The sequence below is a fragment of the Eucyclogobius newberryi genome, unplaced genomic scaffold (genome assembly GCF_026437365.1).
Source record: "Eucyclogobius newberryi isolate DKJ021-1_F unplaced genomic scaffold, fEucNew1.0.hap1 SCAF_13, whole genome shotgun sequence".
NCBI classification, from domain to species: domain Eukaryota; kingdom Metazoa; phylum Chordata; class Actinopteri; order Gobiiformes; family Gobiidae; genus Eucyclogobius; species Eucyclogobius newberryi.
The window spans coordinates 16,157,852-16,178,328 of record NW_027315757.1 but is presented as its reverse complement, the minus strand read 5'-3'; the positions used below and the strand labels follow the sequence as shown (position 1 = coordinate 16,178,328).

At 43.3% G+C, this 20,477-nt stretch overlaps 1 protein-coding gene across 1 annotated transcript in view; it reads right to left on the bottom strand.

Annotated features, from left to right (window-relative positions):
- Positions 1-20,477, bottom strand: part of kcnh6a (potassium voltage-gated channel, subfamily H (eag-related), member 6a) — a 64,767-nt gene that overhangs the window by 7,409 nt on the left and 36,881 nt on the right. The window contains exons 6-11 of the mRNA XM_072442708.1: positions 9,812-10,014; positions 6,226-6,651; positions 4,503-4,663; positions 3,926-4,182; positions 2,827-3,026; positions 450-702 (exon numbers count right to left, since the gene is read on the bottom strand). Coding sequence (XP_072298809.1) covers positions 450-702; positions 2,827-3,026; positions 3,926-4,182; positions 4,503-4,663; positions 6,226-6,651; positions 9,812-10,014 — 1,500 coding nt within the window. The remainder of the gene's footprint in view (positions 1-449; positions 703-2,826; positions 3,027-3,925; positions 4,183-4,502; positions 4,664-6,225; positions 6,652-9,811; positions 10,015-20,477) is intronic.

Genomic DNA, 20,477 nt, shown 5'->3' with positions numbered 1-20,477 from the left:
CGCCTTTGGGATTTTACATTTCACAGCTAAAAATAGTGTCTGAAAGACGACTAAAAGCTGATGTTTGAGCTGGATAAGGGTCTCGACCATTTACCAAATGTCTGTACTCTCTCTCCCCTTTTCACCTTACAACTGTTCTGTCAAATAAAGCCTTTCTGGATCACCACCTTATGATGTCACAAGGTGGTAACGAGGTTCTTCTTAATCTAAAAACCAACTGTGAAACTTAAAATTATAGGTCTTGGGGCCATTACAGATTCTGTGAAATGTCTTTGAAAAGTGCACAATTATTACAAGAATTGGGGACTCGGCTAAACTGAACTTGCTCCGTTTGTCGCCGTAAGAAAACAGGAGAATCAGGCTGGCCGGGCGGTTAAGGCGGCAGCACATATGCCAGGCTCCATGAAAACAGGAGAAATCAGAGCATCGTGAACTATAACTCTACTGACCTAAAATGGCGACCACGATGTCGTCCCTCAGGATCTCAATGGAGCCTCTGGAGATGAAGTAGAGCGCGGTGAGGACGTCCCCGCAGTGCACCAGTGTGTCTCCAGGGGGCGCGTGGGCAGTCTTGAAGCGGATGGCCAGAGCACGGAGGCAGCCTTTGCTGGCTCCTTTGAACGCTCGACAGTTCTGCAGCAGCGTCCGGTTCAGGTGGAGGCAGATGTCGGCCTGGAGACACTCGGGGAAACCTTTGAGAACCTGCGCCAGAGGACGACACGCGTAAGACACGTTTATTCTGACAAAAACATGACTCCGTGTTGTCAAAAACTTCAGCTGTAGTGCCCGTCGGCAGTGTAGTGGTTTAAGGTGTTGCACATATATTAGAGCTCTGAAGCCAGTGCCTGTATTCTTCCTATAGCCATTATCAATTAGCATAACCCATTAGCATTAGCATTAGCTTCCATTTCACACTAGAATTTTCCAATCCAATAAAACAAACAATATATCAAAAAGGATCAAAATTACTGAATGAATGAAAAGAAAGATGATTTGATCCTGAAATTTGTGATTTTATTGTATCTTTGAAGCGGTGAAAACATGTGTGGAAAAAAGCGACACAAAAACAGATCTTATTGCAGTTAAAAGTAATAGCATTAAAAAATAATTATTAATAGAAAAAATAAATAATAAAGATTGTAATTTGTTTAATTTACATGAAATAACTCCTGCATTCAAGTAAAAAAAATATTATTTAGGATTCTTGTTACAAAAAATAAATAAAATAAAAAATGCTATTGAAAAAAAGATTCTGTTTTCTTTAATTTATATGAAATAACTCCTACAGTCAAGTTTAAAAAAAAATATTATTTAGAATTCTTGTTACAAAAAACCCTAACCCTAACTAAAAAAAATAATAATTAAAAAAGGATTTTATTTTCTTCAATTTACATGAAAAAGTTCCTGCATTCAAGAAAAAAAAATGGATTATTTAGAATTCTTGTTACAAAAAAAACTTAAAACAAAAAAAGAAACAAAAGAAATATTTAAAAAAGGATTCTACTTTCTTTAATATACCTGAAATAACTCAAGTTCTAAAGAATATGTAGATCTAATCGTGTCAAATCCTTTCATTTATATAGCATTCTATAAACGCCAAACCCTGTCCAGAGTCCTGCAGCGAGGCAGAGAGCGCAAACAACAATAATACTGATTTTCAGGTCACGTGCTGATAATCATTTTCCGGTGAAATGCTTTGTCCCATTTTGCTGGGCCACGTCACGCGTTCACCGCTGGTTCGAGGTCATTGTGCGTCACGACACGGCGGCTGCAAAAGTCAATCGCAAAAAATCAGTATCGCCCTGATCTGTGGGCGCCGAGGACATCGACGCCGCGCCCAACACGGACCGAGCGCGGGAACGGCCGTGAAACAATATCAGTTCATCGGACAAGCTTTGGGGTCGTCTTTAGAGGTCAAAGGTCAAACAGATCCAGGAGCAGTGACATCAAATCTGAATTTAGCACTAATCCAAGGATGTGTTTCAGAATATGTTTGTAAAGGTCCAAACTACAGCTTTACTACAGAATGTTTGCAGAGGAAATTATTGCGCTATTTGCGATTTCAATTTGCAAACTATGTAAATTGTGATTTGATTGCAATTAATTTTACAGCCCTGGTTCAAGCGCTTTAGAAGGTTTATTACCGTTATAAGTGAATAAGAACAAGATTCACAAAAAAGGAACTTTCTTTAGTGATAAGGTGCAACAGCAATATAAGAGCAAAATATATTTAAAAAAATAATAGTAAGGCCTGAACAAAACTTGGTTAACTAAATAAAAATATACTAAATTAAACTAAATCTGCTCTTATGCCTGATAACACGACCACGCTGTAAAGGCTCGAGAGCGATCGAGATGTTTAAACACGTTTTTTTTGCTCATTTTTCAAAGACAAAACAATTATATTTCTGGTTAAACGGGTCAAAGTGCGTCCGTCGCACCTCCATGTTTGTTTTTGAACTCACAATTATGACAGAACTCATCTCGCCAGTCTCATGATCAGCCTGACAGTTAAGACTTCTCATTTCTGCAATTTCAAAAGAGTTGAAGATTAAGTCGCAGAGTAACCAAGGAAAACAAACATGGAGGCCTAAGTCTGTAATAGAGCTACTGGATGAACTGCAATGTAAACTATATGACAATTTGGTCAAAAGTAACGAATCATAAAATGCCAAAGCTGTAGTTCTTTAAGTTCTAGAGATATTTCTGCATTTGTGGGTTTCATTTCACAGTCGATTCACTTTCCGTGCGACGCCTGAACCTCCACTGTGACATTAGCCGGGACATTTTTGCACATTTTCCCATTGAGTTTCCTCAGGCGCTGACCGCGTTCATGTCGATGCCGTTGGTGTAGGACCAGGCGTGTTGGAAGTACTCCTCCAGCCGCTGCCTCAGGGTCCCGGGGATCTGGTGGAAGCGGATGAACTCCTTCACGCGTAACATCTGCGTGTGGTAGCGCGCCGTGCCCGAGTAAAGCCGCTGGATGATGGCCGACACGTTACCGAAGATGCTGGCGTACATCAGCGCTGAGACGGGGAGAGAAATTCACTTTAAATTGATCTTCTGGTCATCAATAAACACGTGTGTACATCACGATTTAATATTTGGAGCATCGTAAACTGCAACATTGACATGAAACAGCTCCATAATAGAAACAGGTTCATTGGCTTTGCTCTCAAAACTACAGAACTACTAAAGTTTAAAGCTTTACAGTTCAGTTTCCTCGAACAAAGGATGTCGCGACTAATCGACAATAACACTTCAACACTTCTTCATAATGATGTTGTAAAATAAATGTTTAAAGTGATGATAAGGTCAAACTTTAGACATTTACATCAACTGGTCATAAACTACAAGAATGACACATGTATTGACAATTGTAAAGTGGTGATTTTTCTTCTTCCAATAATCGTGACCCTGAAACTGGGACATCTTTACTTCAAAACTATAATAATTGTAGTTTTGCTCATGTCTTCTTCTCCAAATCTACATAATATAGTATTTAAAAGAAGGATTTACCGCACTACAAAATAACTACAATCACAGCTTTACTCAGGTTGCCAGTACCTGCTTGTCGGTCCTAAATTGAGCCCATTTTAGTCCTGATTTAACGTTGGTTTGGTCCTGTTCTAGTCCTTGTTTAGTCCTCTCTAGTCCAGGCTAAATTTTGGGTTTAGTCCCAATTTTGATCGTTCACATCAGAAAGAGAAAGCAGAGGTTTAAACAAACTGGATTTCAGCTTTGAAACTGGCAAATTATACCATCGACAACTGTCCATCATGTCCAATATATTAGTGATCAAGGATTTTCCCATTAAAAACTATACTTGATTAGAACATATTTATTTATTTGGGGACACAGACATGCCAGGCCTTTAACCACGAGTAAAATGGTTCCAGGTCAAAAGGTAGAACATGGGACTCACATCCGATGAGCATGACGCAGATGGAGAAGATCTTTTCCGGGTTGGTGTTGGGCGACACGTTTCCGAAGCCGACGCTGGTGAGGCTGCTGAAGGTGAAGTACAGCGCCGTCACGTACTTGTCTTTGATGGAGGGGCCGGACGCCATGTCGCTGTCGTTGTACTGTTTCCCGATCTGCTCCGCCAGATTGTCCAGCCAGCCGATCCTCATGCCGCTGACCCGAGCCGAACTGGTGCGCTCCACGTTCCCGATGGCGTACCTGCGGAGGGGCGGAGTCAGATATACACCTGCGGAGGGGCGGAGTCAAAATATACACCTGCGGAGGGGCGGAGTCAAAATATACACTTGCGGAAGGGCAGAGTCAAAATATATACCTGCGGAGGGGCGAAATCAAAACACATATACCTGAAGAGGGGCGGAGTCAGAGAAGATGAATTAACAGGCAACATGAATGAAGCTAAATACAGTTAGAGCTGTGCCTGGGGGTCCTTGGGGACCTCCTCGTTCTCTCCTTCATAATTCTGGACCTTCTCTACATAAGGACCTGTGCACAAACCTCTGACGCTGTAGTAAACGTACCAGATGCACGCGAGCCAGTGCGCGATGAGGGCGAAGGTGCACATGAGCAGAAACAGCACCGCGGCGCCGTACTCAGAGTATCGGTCCAGTTTCCTCGCCACGCGCACAAGCCGCAGCAGCCGCGCCGTCTTCAGCAGCCCGATTAGAGTGGTGGTCTGAGGCTGTGGGAGAACAGACAGGTCAACATCCACATGGAACAAGGTCAACATCTACATGAAACAAGGTCAACATCTACATGGAGCAAGGTCATCATCTACATGGAACAAGGTCATCATCTACATAGAGCAAGGTCAACATCTACATGGAACAAGGTCAACATCTACATGGAACAAGGTCATCATCTACATGGAACACGGTTAACATCTACATGGAGCAAGGTCATCATCTACATGGAACAAGGTCATCATCTACATAGAGCAAGGTCAACATCTACATGGAACAAGGTCAACATCTACATGGAACAAGGTCATCATCTACATGGAACACGGTTAACATCTACATGGAACAAGGTAATCATCTACATGGAACAAGGTCATCATCTACATAGAGCAAGGTCAACATCTACATGGAACAAGGTCAACATCTACATAGAGCAAGGTCAACGTCTACATGGAACAAGGTCAACATCTACATGGAACAAGGTCAACATCTACATAGAGCAAGGTCAACGTCTACATGGAACAAGGTAATCATCTACATGGAACACGGTCAACATCTACATAGAGCAAGGTCAACATCTACATGGAACATGGTCAACATCTACATGGAACACGGTCAACATCTACATGGAACAAGGTCAACATCTACATGGAACACGGTCAACATCTACATAGAGCAAGGTCAACATCTACATGGAACAAGGTCAACATCTACATGGAACATGGTCAACATCTACATGGAACATGGTCAACATCTACATGGAACAAGGTCAACATCTACATGGAACAAGGTCAACATCTACATGGAACACGGTCATCATCTACATAGAGCAAGGTCAACATCTACATGGAACAAGGTCAACATCTACATGGAACACGGTCAACATCTACATGGAACACGGTCATCATCTACATAGAGCAAGGTCAACATCTACATGGAACAAGGTCATCATCTACATGGAACAAGGTCAACATCTACATGGAACAAGGTCATCATCTACATCAGGGGTGGGCAAACTACGGCCCGCCAAGCTTGTCCAAGTAATATTTTTATTTAATTTTATTTATTTTTTTGCCCTCAGGCATCAGTTTGCACTAGTCTCCTTAATAAATATGACGTGAAATTAATTAAATAATAGATACAATATCCTATATTTGACAGAAAAGTGATATTTTATTTAACATTTAATTTTTGGGATTTTTTTTTTTTCACACCAATGATTGCGGGCCGGCCCTCCGCTACTTGTCTGGATTCGAATTTGACCCTCGGAGGAACATAATTGCCCACCCCTGATCTACATAGAACAAGGTCAACATCTACATGGAACAAGGTCATCTACATGGAACAAGGTCATCTACATGGAACAAGGTCATCTACATGGAACAAGGTCATCATCTACATAGAACACGGTCAACATCTACATGGAACAAGCTCATCACTTACATGGAACAAGGTCATCACCTACATGGAACTATTAAATGTGTCGTCTAATGCTACTGGGAAAGTGGGAAATAACCGGGCACAAAAGCACGAGGACACACTGGTAAAAGGATCATCTTCTCACCTCCTCGGAGCCGGACTGGAAGATGAGCAGGTCGAAGGGGATGGCGGCCACGATGTCGATGAGGAACCAGCCTTTGAAGTAGTGCGTGGCGATGCGGCCCGGCGCGCTCACCACCTCGTCGTTGTGGTTCACGTACGTCGTTCGGAAGTTGATGATGATGTCGACGATGAACATGACGTCCACCACCAGGTCCACCACGTTGAGCGGGTTGCAGGTGTAGCCGCACACCCGCCGCCGCTGCTCCTCCACCTCGTTCAGCAGGAAAGCGGCCGAGTACGGCGTGAAGACGGCCGTGTAGATGACCAGCAGCAGGATGAGCCAGTCCCACACGGCCTTGAACGGACTGTAGTGGAGCACGGTCCAGCGGTGGATACGGGGCGCCTGCAGCTTGTACTCGGGGAGAACGTCTGCGCCCAGGGACAGGACCTGGAGGAGAGGGACGAGGGAGAGGGACGAGGGAGAAATAACCCATCACTGTGAACTGTGAACCTGCTTAAATAAAGACTAATACAAAATCAAATGAACGCATCGCCAATGCGACAATACCTTAAGTAAATAAAGGTTAAGGTGCACTTCCTAAGCATCTGCATTGAGGTCAAACCTGTCTGTCAGTGAAGCTCAGGGACCAGATGCAGACTCCAGATGTTGAGCTCGCTTCGTTCCTCATCTGATTTTGAATTAGTCTTTAAAAGATGAAAAACACAGCTAGCTCGACGCAGCGCTAACACATTCCTAGCATCATAACTATTCACCGTAATGAGTTCATCATCGTTTTTCCACAACTTTCAGAGGCCAGAGCGAGCAGGGCTAACAGGAACTAGCATGCTAACGGCGCACTTCCTGGTTCTTTGGATGCAGACAGCACACTGCCTTCTTATTCTGACCCCAAGAGCTGCTTTTATAATATTTCTTCTTCTTCTGGGGAAACATCTGGTACGGACCATTTAACACCATTTTTACAAACTAAATAATATTTAAAAAATCATAATATATATTTTTTTTTTACTATGTTCAGAGCAATAAAAATGGTCCCAATTGATATATTTGTTAATGACACGGCCTTTTACGCAGGTATTTTGAGTCTAAAATACTAATAAAGAAAAGTGGTCCCAATCATGGCTGGAGTGGAACTTCTGGCTCAGATATTGATCGTGTTTCATAATGTGGTCCAGAACAGAACTGTTGACACGCAACCATGACGTGATGTTGCCCCCGACAACGCACAGTTTACATGAAGGACAAGTTATCTTCAAAACCGTTTCATCTCCTGCCTCAGATAATTCAGCTCAAATAAACTATAAATACAGCCAAATGGAGCAAAAAGTCCTGAAAGAACAATATTACGGACAGTTATTAAGTTTTTTTACTGCAAATACAGTTTGTATAAAGAGAGTCCAATGAGTTAATAGAAAAATACGTGAACAAAACATTAATAATGGTAAACGTATAAAAAGAAAGACAGAGGATTTACTCACGGGTTTGTTTTTAAAGCTCATGTTGCACAAGAGGAACAGATGACTTAAACTGGACTAAAACTGGACTAAAACAAGACTAAAACCAGGACTAAAACCAGGACAAAAACAGGACCTATCCAGGACTACATCAGATCTACACAAAGACTAAACCGAGAAAAGGCTCATGATGTTTAGGACGATGGAGAGAATGAGAGAGAGAGAGAGAGAGAGAGAGACAGAGAGAGAGTGCATTATGTCCTCTGTGGCCCTGCCCTGAACCAGAACTAAACCAGGACTAAACCAGGACTAAACCAGGACTAAACCAGATCTAAACCAGGACTAAACCATGTCCAAACCAGGACTAAACCATGTCCAAACCAGGACTAAACCAGGTCTAAACCAGGACTAAACCAGGTCTAAACCAGGACTAAACAGGACTAAACCAGGTCTAGACCAGGTCTAAACCAGGACTAAACCAGGTCTAGACCAGGACTATTAAAACAATAACAATTCTTTAAAGTTTTGTCTTTGAGACATTAGTTAGTTATTGATTTTTTGCATAATTTTCCTTGAACAGTAGAAATAAACCACATTCACATCAGATGGAACATGACATTTCAATAATCTGACAACTCCAGAAATCAGATAATGATCGGATTTTTGATGAAACATACCCACTGTGACTTTTATCGACAGCCAGGGGGTGCCACATAAACACCTCTAATCCTCTGTCCCTGGACTACTACTGTTATTCAGAAACATAAACGTGTAATAAATGACAGACTACAAACTAAATAAATCAACTCATAAATCCTTTTGTTGCAGAACATGACAAGGTTTATTAAATGTGAGTGTGTCGGTGAGTTCAGGGGCAGTGGGGCCTTTGGGTGCTCTCTGCTCTCACAGTCCATTAGCTCTCAAAGGCCAAGGTCACACAGACGCTCGATAACAGCCACGACAATACCCACAATACCCTGCTCCGTCAGCGCACAGCAGCCTGATCCTCGGCGTGAGTGACAGGCGGGTTGAACCAATCATAGTGACTTCCCCATCTCCTCTGGACTCCCTTCACTTCCTCTGCACCTCCATAACTCAGGACCTCAAGTGGAGCCCACCATCACCCAGGACCTCAAGTGGGGGCCCACCATCACCCAGGACCTACATACCCGGACTATTTGAGCCACTCCCCTCAGGCAGGAGGCCACTCCCCTCAGGCAGGTGGCCACTCCCCTCAGACAGGTAGCCACTCCCCTCAGGCAGGAGGCTACGGTCCATCCGGACCAGAACCTCCCTCCACATTGGACTCACGAACACTTCTTAAACACTGTCACTTTAACTATAATTTAATCACTCACTGTTCACTTTCTGCACTACATATGTAAATTCACCTGTAACTTTGTGTACATATTAAGCCTATTTTTATTTTTTATCTCATAGCAAATTTTAATTGTGCTTTACATCAGGGAACCAGTCACCCATTCACGCACACACACAAGTCGGGTTAAGTGTCTTGCCCAAAGACTCAATGGCACCGCCAACCTGAGGGCCAGTGGATCAGACCACTCTACCAAAGCAGGATTCCGACCGCCGACCTTTGGATCAGAAGACGAGCACTCTACCACTGAGCTACTGCCGCCCCCACTGAGCTACTGCCGCCCCTACTGAGCTACTGCCGCCCCTACTGAGCTACTGCCGCCCCCACTGAGCTACTGCCGCCCCTACTGAGCTACTGCCGCCCCCACTGAGCTACTGCCGCCCCTACTGAGCTACTGCCGCCCCCACTGAGCTACTGCCGCCCCTACTGAGCTACTGCCGCCCCCACTGAGCTACTGCCGCCCCTACTGAGCTACTGCCGCCCCTACTGAGCTACTGCCGCCCCCACTGAGCTACTGCCGCCCCTACTGAGCTACTGCCGCCCCTACTGAGCTACTGCCGCCCCTACTGAGCTACTGCCGCCCCCACTGAGCTACTGCCGCCCCTACTGAGCTACTGCCGCCACGTCGTGAATTCTGTTTATGATAATTATAATAATTAATAAATGCTAGTGCTATGCTAGTGCTATGCTAGCATCGCTTGCTGTATCACACACAACAGTCTGGGTTACAATGTGGGTGTGGCGGGTGCTCTTGTACCTGTGTGACGTGGGTGACCTTCTCGGTGACGTTCTGGGTGCGCCCCGTGATCTTGCTGGGTGCTATGATCTCGATCTCGGTGGGCGACGGAGGTCTGAGCCGGTCCGAGGCGAACGACAGCGCCACCTGCGGGATTCTTCCAACGGTGCGGTGCCTCATCAAGTCCGAGTCCGACGTCGAGTTCACCACGCTGGGCTTCAGGTCTGAAAGAGGGACAAGAACCTGGACTAAACCAAGACTAAACCAGGACAAAACCAGGACTAAACCAGGACTAAACCAGGACAAAACCAGGGCTAAACCAGGACAAAACCAGGACTAAACCAGGTCCAAACCAGGTCTAAACCAGGACTAAACCAGGGCTAAACCAGGACTAAACCAGGGCTGAACCAGGTCTAAACCAGGACAAAACCAGGTCTAAACCAGGGCTAAACCAGGACTAAACCAGGGCTAAACCAGGTCCAAACCAGGTCTAAATCCGGTTTAAATCTGGTCTAAACCAGGTCTAAACTAGGTCTAAACCAGGACTAAAGTAGCTGAAAGGCAGAGGTCACGTTCTTCCTCCACATGAACACGACGTCTTCGTCACATTTTGACTGAATCTTTCCAGAGACAAAAGACTCTCCTTTGTCTTCATTATCCTTAATTAAAACCATTCTTCTTTCAATTACACCCTTCATTTTCTCCGCACCAATCTAAACGACATCTGGAGACATATTTTAATAACGTCTCTGTCTCGTCTGCACGGATCTCTGTCACGTGCCACGTTTAATTTCACGCCGAGCCTGGGATATTAGTTAACGTGACAGACGCTGCTGCAGAGCCAAGATGTTATCAGACCTCAGACTCTCCAGGTTCAGCTTTGACGACAGGCCACAAAAGCTTTATGTCCATGAGATGAAATGATCTGACCGTTTCTTGCACCGCAATTTCAGGTATGATTTGGTTCTGTAACTTTGAGTATGGGCCTTTGGAAGTTCTAGATTGTGTGCATTGTTTAAGCCCAAATCTGTACTCAAACTGCTCGGTCCACGCCTCCCCACACTCTGGCTTAAAAATCAGGCTTTAAATCAGGCTTAAAATCAGACTTAAAATCAGTCCGAAATCAGGCTTAAAATAAGGCTTAAAATCAGGCTTAAATAAGGCTTAAAATAAGGCCGAAATCAGGCTTGAAATAAGGCTTTAAATCAGGCTAAAATCAGGCTTCAAATTATAATTAAAATCAGGCATAAAATCGGGTATAAACCAGGCTAAAATCAAGCTTAAAATTTGCCTTAACATCAGACTAAAATCAAGCTAAAAATTAGGCTTAAAATCAGGCTTAAATCAGGCTTAAAATCAGGCTTAAAATATTAATAAAAATCAGGCTAAAATTAGGCTTGAAATAAGGCTTGAATCAGGCTTAAAATAAAGCTAAAATAAGGCTTGAATCAGGCTAAAATCAGGCTTTGAATCAGGCTAAAATCAGGCATAAAATCGGGTTAAAACCAGGCTAAAATCAAGCTTAAAACTAGGCTTAACATCAGACTAAAATCAGAATTAAATCAGGCTTGAAACCAGGCTTAAAATCAGACTTAAAATAAGGCTTAAAACCAGGCTTAAAATCAGGCTAAAATCTAGAGCAGAAGGCTTATTTATGTGTGATAAAAGATATAGCACATTTATGAGGTGTAGCACCAACTTTAGACGTCACAGTCACAGTAACTTAAGTCTTAGTCAAAAGTTAATTGCATTCTCATTAAACGGGCCGTTCTTGTCTTTGTCTTTGGCGTATCAGACTAAACAAAGCAGTATTTCCTGTACTAGAACTCACTGCTGCAGTATTTCCTGTACTAGAACTCACTGTTGCAGTATTCCCTGTACTAGAACTCACTGCTGCAGTAATTCCTGTACTAGAACTCACTGCTGCAGTATTTCCTGTACTAGAACTCACTGTTGCAGTATTTCCTGTACTAGAACTCACTGCTGCAGTATTTCCTGTACTAGAACTCACTGTTGCAGTATTCCCTGTACTAGAACTCACTGCTGCAGTATTTCCTGTACTAGAACTCACTGCTGCAGTATTTCCTGTACTAGAACTCACTGCTGCAGTATTTCCTGTACTAGAACTCACTGTTGCAGTAATTCCTGTACTAGAACTCACTGCTGCAGTATTTCCTGTACTAGAACTCACTGCTGCAGTATTTCCTGTACTAGAACTCACTGCTGCAGTAATTCCTGTACTAGAACTCACTGCTGCAGTATTTCCTGTACTAGAACTCACTGCTGCAGTATTTCCTGTACAAGAACTCACTGCTGCAGTATTTCCTGTACTAGAACTCACTGCTGCAGTATTTCCTGTACTAGAACTCACTGTTGCAGTATTTCCTGTACTAGAACTCACTGTTGCAGTATTTCCTGTTCTAGAACTCACTGCTGCAGTATTTCCTGTGCTAGAACTCACTGTTGCAGTATTTCCTGTACTAGAAATCACTGTTGCAGTATTTCCTGTTCTAGAACTCACTGCTGCAGTATTTCCTGTACTAGAACTCACTGCTGCAGTATTTCCTGTACTAGAACTCACTGTTGCAGTATTTCCTGTTCTAGAACTCACTGCTGCAGTATTTCCTGTACAAGAACTCACTGCTGCAGTATTTCCTGTACTAGAACTCACTGTTGCAGTATTTCCTGTTCTAGAACTCACTGCTGCAGTATTTCCTGTACTAGAACTCACTACTGCAGTATTTCCTGTACTAGAACTCACTGCTGCAGTAATTCCTGTACTAGAACTCACTGCTGCAGTATTTCCTGTACTAGAACTCACTGCTGCAGTATTTCCTGTACTAGAACTCACTGCTGCAGTATTTCCTGTACTAGAACTCACTGCTGCAGTATTTCCTGTACAAGAACTCACTGCTGCAGTATTTCCTGTACTAGAACTCACTGCTGCAGTATTTCCTGTACTAGAACTCACTGTTGCAGTATTTCCTGTACTAGAACTCACTGTTGCAGTATTTCCTGTTCTAGAACTCACTGTTGCAGTATTTCCTGTACTAGAACTCACTGCTGCAGTATTTCCTGTACTAGAACTCACTGTTGCAGTATTTCCTGTACTAGAACTCACTGCTGCAGTATTTCCTGTACTAGAACTCACTGCTGCAGTATTTCCTGTACTAGAACTCACTGCTGCAGTATTTCCTGTACTAGAACTCACTGTTGCAGTATTTCCTGTTCTAGAACTCACTGCTGCAGTATTTCCTGTACAAGAACTCACTGCTGCAGTATTTCCTGTACTAGAACTCACTGTTGCAGTATTTCCTGTTCTAGAACTCACTGCTGCAGTAATTCCTGTACTAGAACTCACTGCTGCAGTATTTCCTGTACTAGAACTCACTGCTGCAGTATTTCCTGTACTAGAACTCACTGCTGCAGTATTTCCTGTACTAGAACTCACTGCTGCAGTAATTCCTGTACTAGAACTCACTGCTGCAGTATTTCCTGTACTAGAACTCACTGCTGCAGTAATTCCTGTACTAGAACTCACTGCTGCAGTATTTCCTGTACTAGAACTCACTGCTGCAGTATTTCCTGTACTAGAACTCACTGCTGCAGTATTTCCTGTACTAGAACTCACTGCTGCAGTAATTCCTGTACTAGAACTCACTGCTGCAGTATTTCCTGTACTAGAACTCACTGTTGCAGTATTTCCTGTGCTAGAACTCACTGCTGCAGTATTTCCTGTACTAGAACTCACTGTTGCAGTATTTCCTGTACTAGAACTCACTGCTGCAGTATTTCCTGTACTAGAACTCACTGCTGCAGTATTTCCTGTGCTAGAACTCACTGCTGCAGTATTTCCTGTACAAGAACTCACTGCTGCAGTATTCCCTGTACGAGAACTCACTGCTGCAGTATTTCCTGTACTAGAACTCACTGCTGCAGTAATTCCTGTACTAGAACTCACTGCTGCAGTATTTCCTGTACTAGAACTCACTGTTGCAGTATTTCCTGTGCTAGAACTCACTGCTGCAGTATTTCCTGTACTAGAACTCACTGTTGCAGTATTTCCTGTACTAGAACTCACTGCTGCAGTATTTCCTGTACTAGAACTCACTGCTGCAGTATTTCCTGTGCTAGAACTCACTGCTGCAGTATTTCCTGTACTAGAACTCACTGTTGCAGTATTTCCTGTACTAGAACTCACTGTTGCAGTATTTCCTGTTCTAGAACTCACTGCTGCAGTATTTCCTGTACTAGAACTCACTGTTGCAGTATTTCCTGTACTAGAACTCACTGTTGCAGTATTTCCTGTTCTAGAACTCACTGCTGCAGTATTTACTGTACTAGAACTCACTGTTGCAGTATTTCCTGTACAAGAACTCACTGCTGCAGTTTTTTCCTGTACAAGAACTCACTGCTGCAGTATTCCCTGTACTAGAACTCACTGCTGCAGTATTTCCTGTACTAGAACTCACTGCTGCAGTATTTCCTGTACTGGAACTCACTGTTGCAGTATTCCCTGTACTAGAACTCACTGCTGCAGTATTTCCTGTACTAGAACTCACTGCTGCAGTATTCCCTGTACTAGAACTCACTGCTGCAGTATTTTCTGTACGAGAACTCACTGCTGCAGTATTTCCTGTACTAGAACTCACTGCTGCAGTATTTCCTGTACTAGAACTCACTGCTGCAGTATTTCCTGTACTAGAACTCACTGTTGCAGTATTTCCTGTGCTAGAACTCACTGCTGCAGTATTTCCTGTACGAGAACTCACTGTTGCAGTATTTCCTGTACTAGAACTCACTGCTGCAGTATTCCCTGTACTAGAACTCACTGTTGCAGCATTTCCTGTGCTAGAACTCACTGCTGCAGTATTTCCTGTACTAGAACTCACTGTTGCAGTATTTCCTGTGCTAGAACTCACTGCTGCAGTATTCCCTGTACTAGAACTCACTGTTGCAGTATTTCCTGTACTAGAACTCACTGCTGCAGTATTTCCTGTACTAGAACTCACTGCTGCAGTATTTCCTGTACTAGAACTCACTGTTGCAGTATTCCCTGTACTAGCACTCACTGCTGCAGTATTTCCTGTACTAGAACTCACTGCTGTACTAGAACTCACTGCTGCAGTATTTCCTGTACTAGAACTCACTGTTGCAGTATTTCCTGTACTAGAACTCACTGCTGCAGTATTTCCTGTACTAGAACTCACTGCTGCAGTATTTCCTGTACTAGAACTCACTGCTGCAGTATTTCCTGTACTAGAACTCACTGCTGCAGTATTTCCTGTACTAGAACTCACTGCTGCAGTATTTCCTGTACTAGAACTCACTGCTGCAGTAATTCCTGTACTAGAACTCACTGCTGCAGTATTTCCTGTACTAGAACTCACTGCTGCAGTATTTCCTGTACTAGAACTCACTGTTGCAGTATTTCCTGTTCTAGAACTCACTGCTGCAGTATTTCCTGTACTAGAACTCACTGTTGCAGTATTTCCTGTACTAGAACTCACTGTTGCAGTATTTCCTGTTCTAGAACTCACTGCTGCAGTATTTCCTGTACAAGAACTCACTGCTGCAGTATTTCCTGTACTAGAACTCACTGTTGCAGTATTTCCTGTTCTAGAACTCACTGCTGCAGTATTTCCTGTACTAGAACTCACTGTTGCAGTATTTCCTGTACTAGAACTCACTGTTGCAGTATTTCCTGTTCTAGAACTCACTGCTGCAGTATTTACTGTACTAGAACTCACTGTTGCAGTATTTCCTGTACAAGAACTCACTGCTGCAGTATTTCCTGTACAAGAACTCACTGCTGCAGTATTTCCTGTACTAGAACTCACTGCTGCAGTATTTCCTGTACTAGAACTCACTGCTGCAGTATTTCCTGTACGAGAACTCACTGTTGCAGTATTTCCTGTACTAGAACTCACTGTTGCAGTATTTCCTGTGCTAGAACTCACTGCTGCAGTATTTCCTGTACGAGAACTCACTGTTGCAGTATTTCCTGTACTAGAACTCACTGCTGCAGTATTTCCTGTACTAGAACTCACTGTTGCAGTATTTCCTGTGCTAGAACTCACTGCTGCAGTATTTCCTGTACTAGAACTCACTGTTGCAGTATTTCCTGTACTAGAACTCACTGCTGCAGTATTTCCTGTACTAGAACTCACTGCTGCAGTATTTCCTGTACTAGAACTCACTGCTGCAGTAATTCCTGTACTAGAACTCACTGCTGCAGTATTTCCTGTACTAGAACTCACTGTTGCAGTATTTCCTGTACTAGAACTCACTGCTTCAGTATTTCCTGTACTAGAACTCACTGTTGCAGTATTTCCTGTACTAGAACTCACTGCTGCAGTATTCCCTGTACTAGAACTCACTGCTGCAGTATTTTCTGTACTAGAACTCACTGCTGCAGTATTTCCTGTACTAGAACTCACTGCTGCAGTATTTTTCTGTACTAGAACTCACTGCTGCAGTATTTCCTGTACTAGAACTCACTGTTGCAGTATTTCCTGTACTAGAACTCACTGTTGCAGTATTTCCTGTACTAGAACTCACTGCTGCAGTAATTCCTGTACTAGAACTCACTGCTGCAGTATTTCCTGTACTAGAACTCACTGCTGCAGTATTTCCTGTACTAGAACTCACTGTTGCAGTATTTCCTGTACTAGAACTCACTGCTGCAGTATTTCCTGTACTAGAACTCACTGCTGCAGTATTTCCTGTACTAGAACTCACTGCTGCAGTATTTCCTGTACTAGAACTCACTGCTGCAGTATTTCCTGTACTAGAACTCACTGCTGCAGTATTTCCTGTACTAGAACTCACTGCTGCAGTATTTCCTGTACTAGAACTCACTGCTGCAGTATTTACTGTACTAGAACTCACTGCTGCAGTATTCCCTGTACTAGAACTCACTGCTGCAGTATTTCCTGTACTAGAACTCACTCCTACAGTATTTCCTGTACTAGAACTCACTGCTGCAGTATTTCCTGTACTAGAACTCACTGCTGCAGTATTTCCTGTACTAGAACTCACTGCTGCAGTATTTCCTGTACTAGAACTCACTGCTGCAGTATTCCCTGTACTAGAACTCACTGTTGCAGTATTTCCTGTACTAGAACTCACTGCTGCAGTATTCCCTGTACTAGAACTCACTGTTGCAGTATTTCCTGTACTAGAACTCACTGCTGCAGTATTCCCTGTACTAGAACTCACTGTTGCAGTATTTCCTGTACTAGAACTCACTGCTGCAGTATTCCCTGTACGAGAACTCACTGCTGCAGTATTTCCTGTACTAGAACTCACTGCTGCAGTATTTCCTGTACTAGAACTCACTGCTGCAGTATTTCCTGTACTAGAACTCACTGTTGCAGTATTTCCTGTGCTAGAACTCACTGCTGCAGTATTTCCTGTACGAGAACTCACTGTTGCAGTATTTCCTGTACTAGAACTCACTGCTGCAGTATTCCCTATACTAGAACTCACTGTTGCAGTATTTCCTGTGCTAGAACTCACTGCTGCAGTATTTCCTGTACTAGAACTCACTGTTGCAGTATTCCCTGTACTAGCACTCACTGCTGCAGTATTTCCTGTACTAGAACTCACTGCTGTACTAGAACTCACTGCTGCAGTATTTCCTGTACTAGAACTCACTGTTGCAGTATTTCCTGTACTAAAACTCACTGCTGCAGTATTTCCTGTACTAGAACTCACTGCTGCAGTATTTCCTGTACTAGAACTCACTGCTGCAGTAATTCCTGTACTAGAACTCACTGCTGCAGTATTTCCTGTACTAGAACTCACTGCTGCAGTATTTCCTGTACTAGAACTCACTGCTGCAGTATTTCCTGTACTAGAACTCACTGCTGCAGTATTTCCTGTACTAGAACTCACTGCTGCAGTATTTCCTGTACTAGAACTCACTGCTGCAGTATTTCCTGTACTAGAACTCACTGCTGCAGTATTTCCTGTACTAGAACTCACTGCTGCAGTATTCCCTGTACTAGAACTCACTGCTGCAGTATTTCCTGTACTAGAACTCACTCCTACAGTATTTCCTGTACTAGAACTCACTGCTGCAGTATTTCCTGTACTAGAACTCACTGCTGCAGTATTTCCTGTACTAGAACTCACTGCTGCAGTATTTCCTGTACTAGAACTCACTGCTGCAGTATTCCCTGTACTAGAACTCACTGTTGCAGTATTTCCTGTACTAGAACTCACTGCTGCAGTATTCCCTGTACTAGAACTCACTGTTGCAGTATTTCCTGTACTAGAACTCACTGCTGCAGTATTCCCTGTACTAGAACTCACTGTTGCAGTATTTCCTGTACTAGAACTCACTGCTGCAGTATTCCCTGTACGAGAACTCACTGCTGCAGTATTTCCTGTACTAGAACTCACTGCTGCAGTATTTCCTGTACTAGAACTCACTGCTGCAGTATTTCCTGTACTAGAACTCACTGTTGCAGTATTTCCTGTGCTAGAACTCACTGCTGCAGTATTTCCTGTACGAGAACTCACTGTTGCAGTATTTCCTGTACTAGAACTCACTGCTGCAGTATTCCCTATACTAGAACTCACTGTTGCAGTATTTCCTGTGCTAGAACTCACTGCTGCAGTATTTCCTGTACTAGAACTCACTGTTGCAGTATTCCCTGTACTAGCACTCACTGCTGCAGTATTTCCTGTACTAGAACTCACTGCTGTACTAGAACTCACTGCTGCAGTATTTCCTGTACTAGAACTCACTGTTGCAGTATTTCCTGTACTAAAACTCACTGCTGCAGTATTTCCTGTACTAGAACTCACTGCTGCAGTATTTCCTGTACTAGAACTCACTGCTGCAGTAATTCCTGTACTAGAACTCACTGCTGCAGTATTTCCTGTACTAGAACTCACTGCTGCAGTATTTCCTGTACTAGAACTCACTGTTGCAGTATTTCCTGTTATAGAACTCACTGCTGCAGTATTTCCTGTACAAGAACTCACTGCTGCAGTATTTCCTGTACTAGAACTCACTGTTGCAGTATTTCCTGTTCTAGAACTCACTGCTGCAGTATTTCCTGTACAAGAACTCACTGCTGCAGTAATTCCTGTACTAGAACTCACTGCTGCAGTATTTCCTGTTCTAGAACTCACTGCTGCAGTATTTCCTGTACTAGAACTCACTGTTGCAGTATTTCCTGTACTAGAACTCACTGCTGCAGTATTTCCTGTACTAGAACTCACTGCTGCAGTATTTCCTGTACTAGAACTCACTGCTGCAGTATTTCCTGTACAAGAACTCACTGCTGCAGTATTTCCTGTACTAGAACTCACTGCTGCAGTATTTCCTGTACTAGAACTCACTGCTGCAGTATTTCCTGTACTAGAACTCACTGCTGCAGTATTTCCTGTACTAGAACTCACTGCTGCAGTATTTCCTGTACTAGAACTCACTGCTGCAGTATTTCCTGTACTAGAACTCACTGCTGCAGTAATTCCTGTACTAGAACTCACTGCTGCAGTATTTCCTGTACTAGAACTCACTGCTGCAGTATTTCCTGTACTAAAACTCACTGTTGCAGTATTTCCTGTTCTAGAACTCACTGCTGCAGTATTTCCTGTACAAGAACTCACTGCTGCAGTATTTCCTGTACTAGAACTCACTGTTGCAGTATTTCCTGTTCTAGAACTCACTGCTGCAGTATTTCCTGTACTAGAACTCACTGCTGCAGTATTTCCTGTACTAGAACTCACTGCTGCAGTATTTCCTGTACTAGAAGTCACTGCTGAAGTATTTCCTGTACTAGAACTCACTGCTGCAGTATTTCCTGTACTAGAACTCACTGCTGCAGTATTTCCTGTACTAGAACTCACTGTTGCAGTATTTCCTGTTCTAGAACTCACTGCTGCAGTATTTCCTGTACTAGAACTCACTGTTGCAGTATTTCCTGTACTAGAACTCACTGTTGCAGTATTTCCTGTTCTAGAACTCACTGCTGCAGTATTTCCTGTACTAGAACTCACTGCTGCAGTATTCCCTGTACTAGAACTTACTGCTGCAGTATTTTCTGTACTAGAACTCACTGCTGCAGTATTTCCTGTACTAGAACTCACTGCTGCAGTATTTTCTGTACTAGAACTCACTGCTGCAGTATTTCCTGTACTAGAACTCACTGTTGCAGTATTTCCTGTACTAGAACTCACTGTTGCAGTATTTCCTGTGCTAGAACTCACGGCTGCAGTATTTCCTGTACTAGAACTCACTGCTGCAGTAATTCCTGTACTAGAACTCACTGCTGCAGTATTTCCTGTACTAGAACTCACTGCTGCAGTATTTCCTGTACTAGAACTCACTGTTGCAGTATTTCCTGTACTAGAACTCACTGCTGCAGTATTTCCTGTACTAAAACTCACTGCTGCAGTATTTCCTGTACTAGAACTCACTGCTGCAGTATTTCCTGTACTAGAACTCACTGCTGCAGTATTTCCTGTACTAGAACTCACTGCTGCAGTATTTCCTGTACTAGAACTCACTGTTGCAGTATTTCCTGTGCTAGAACTCACTGCTGCAGTATTTCCTGTACGAGAACTCACTGTTGCAGTATTTCCTGTACTAGAACTCAATGCTGCAGTATTCCCTGTACTAGAACTCACTGTTGCAGTATTTCCTGTACTAGAACTCACTGTTGCAGTA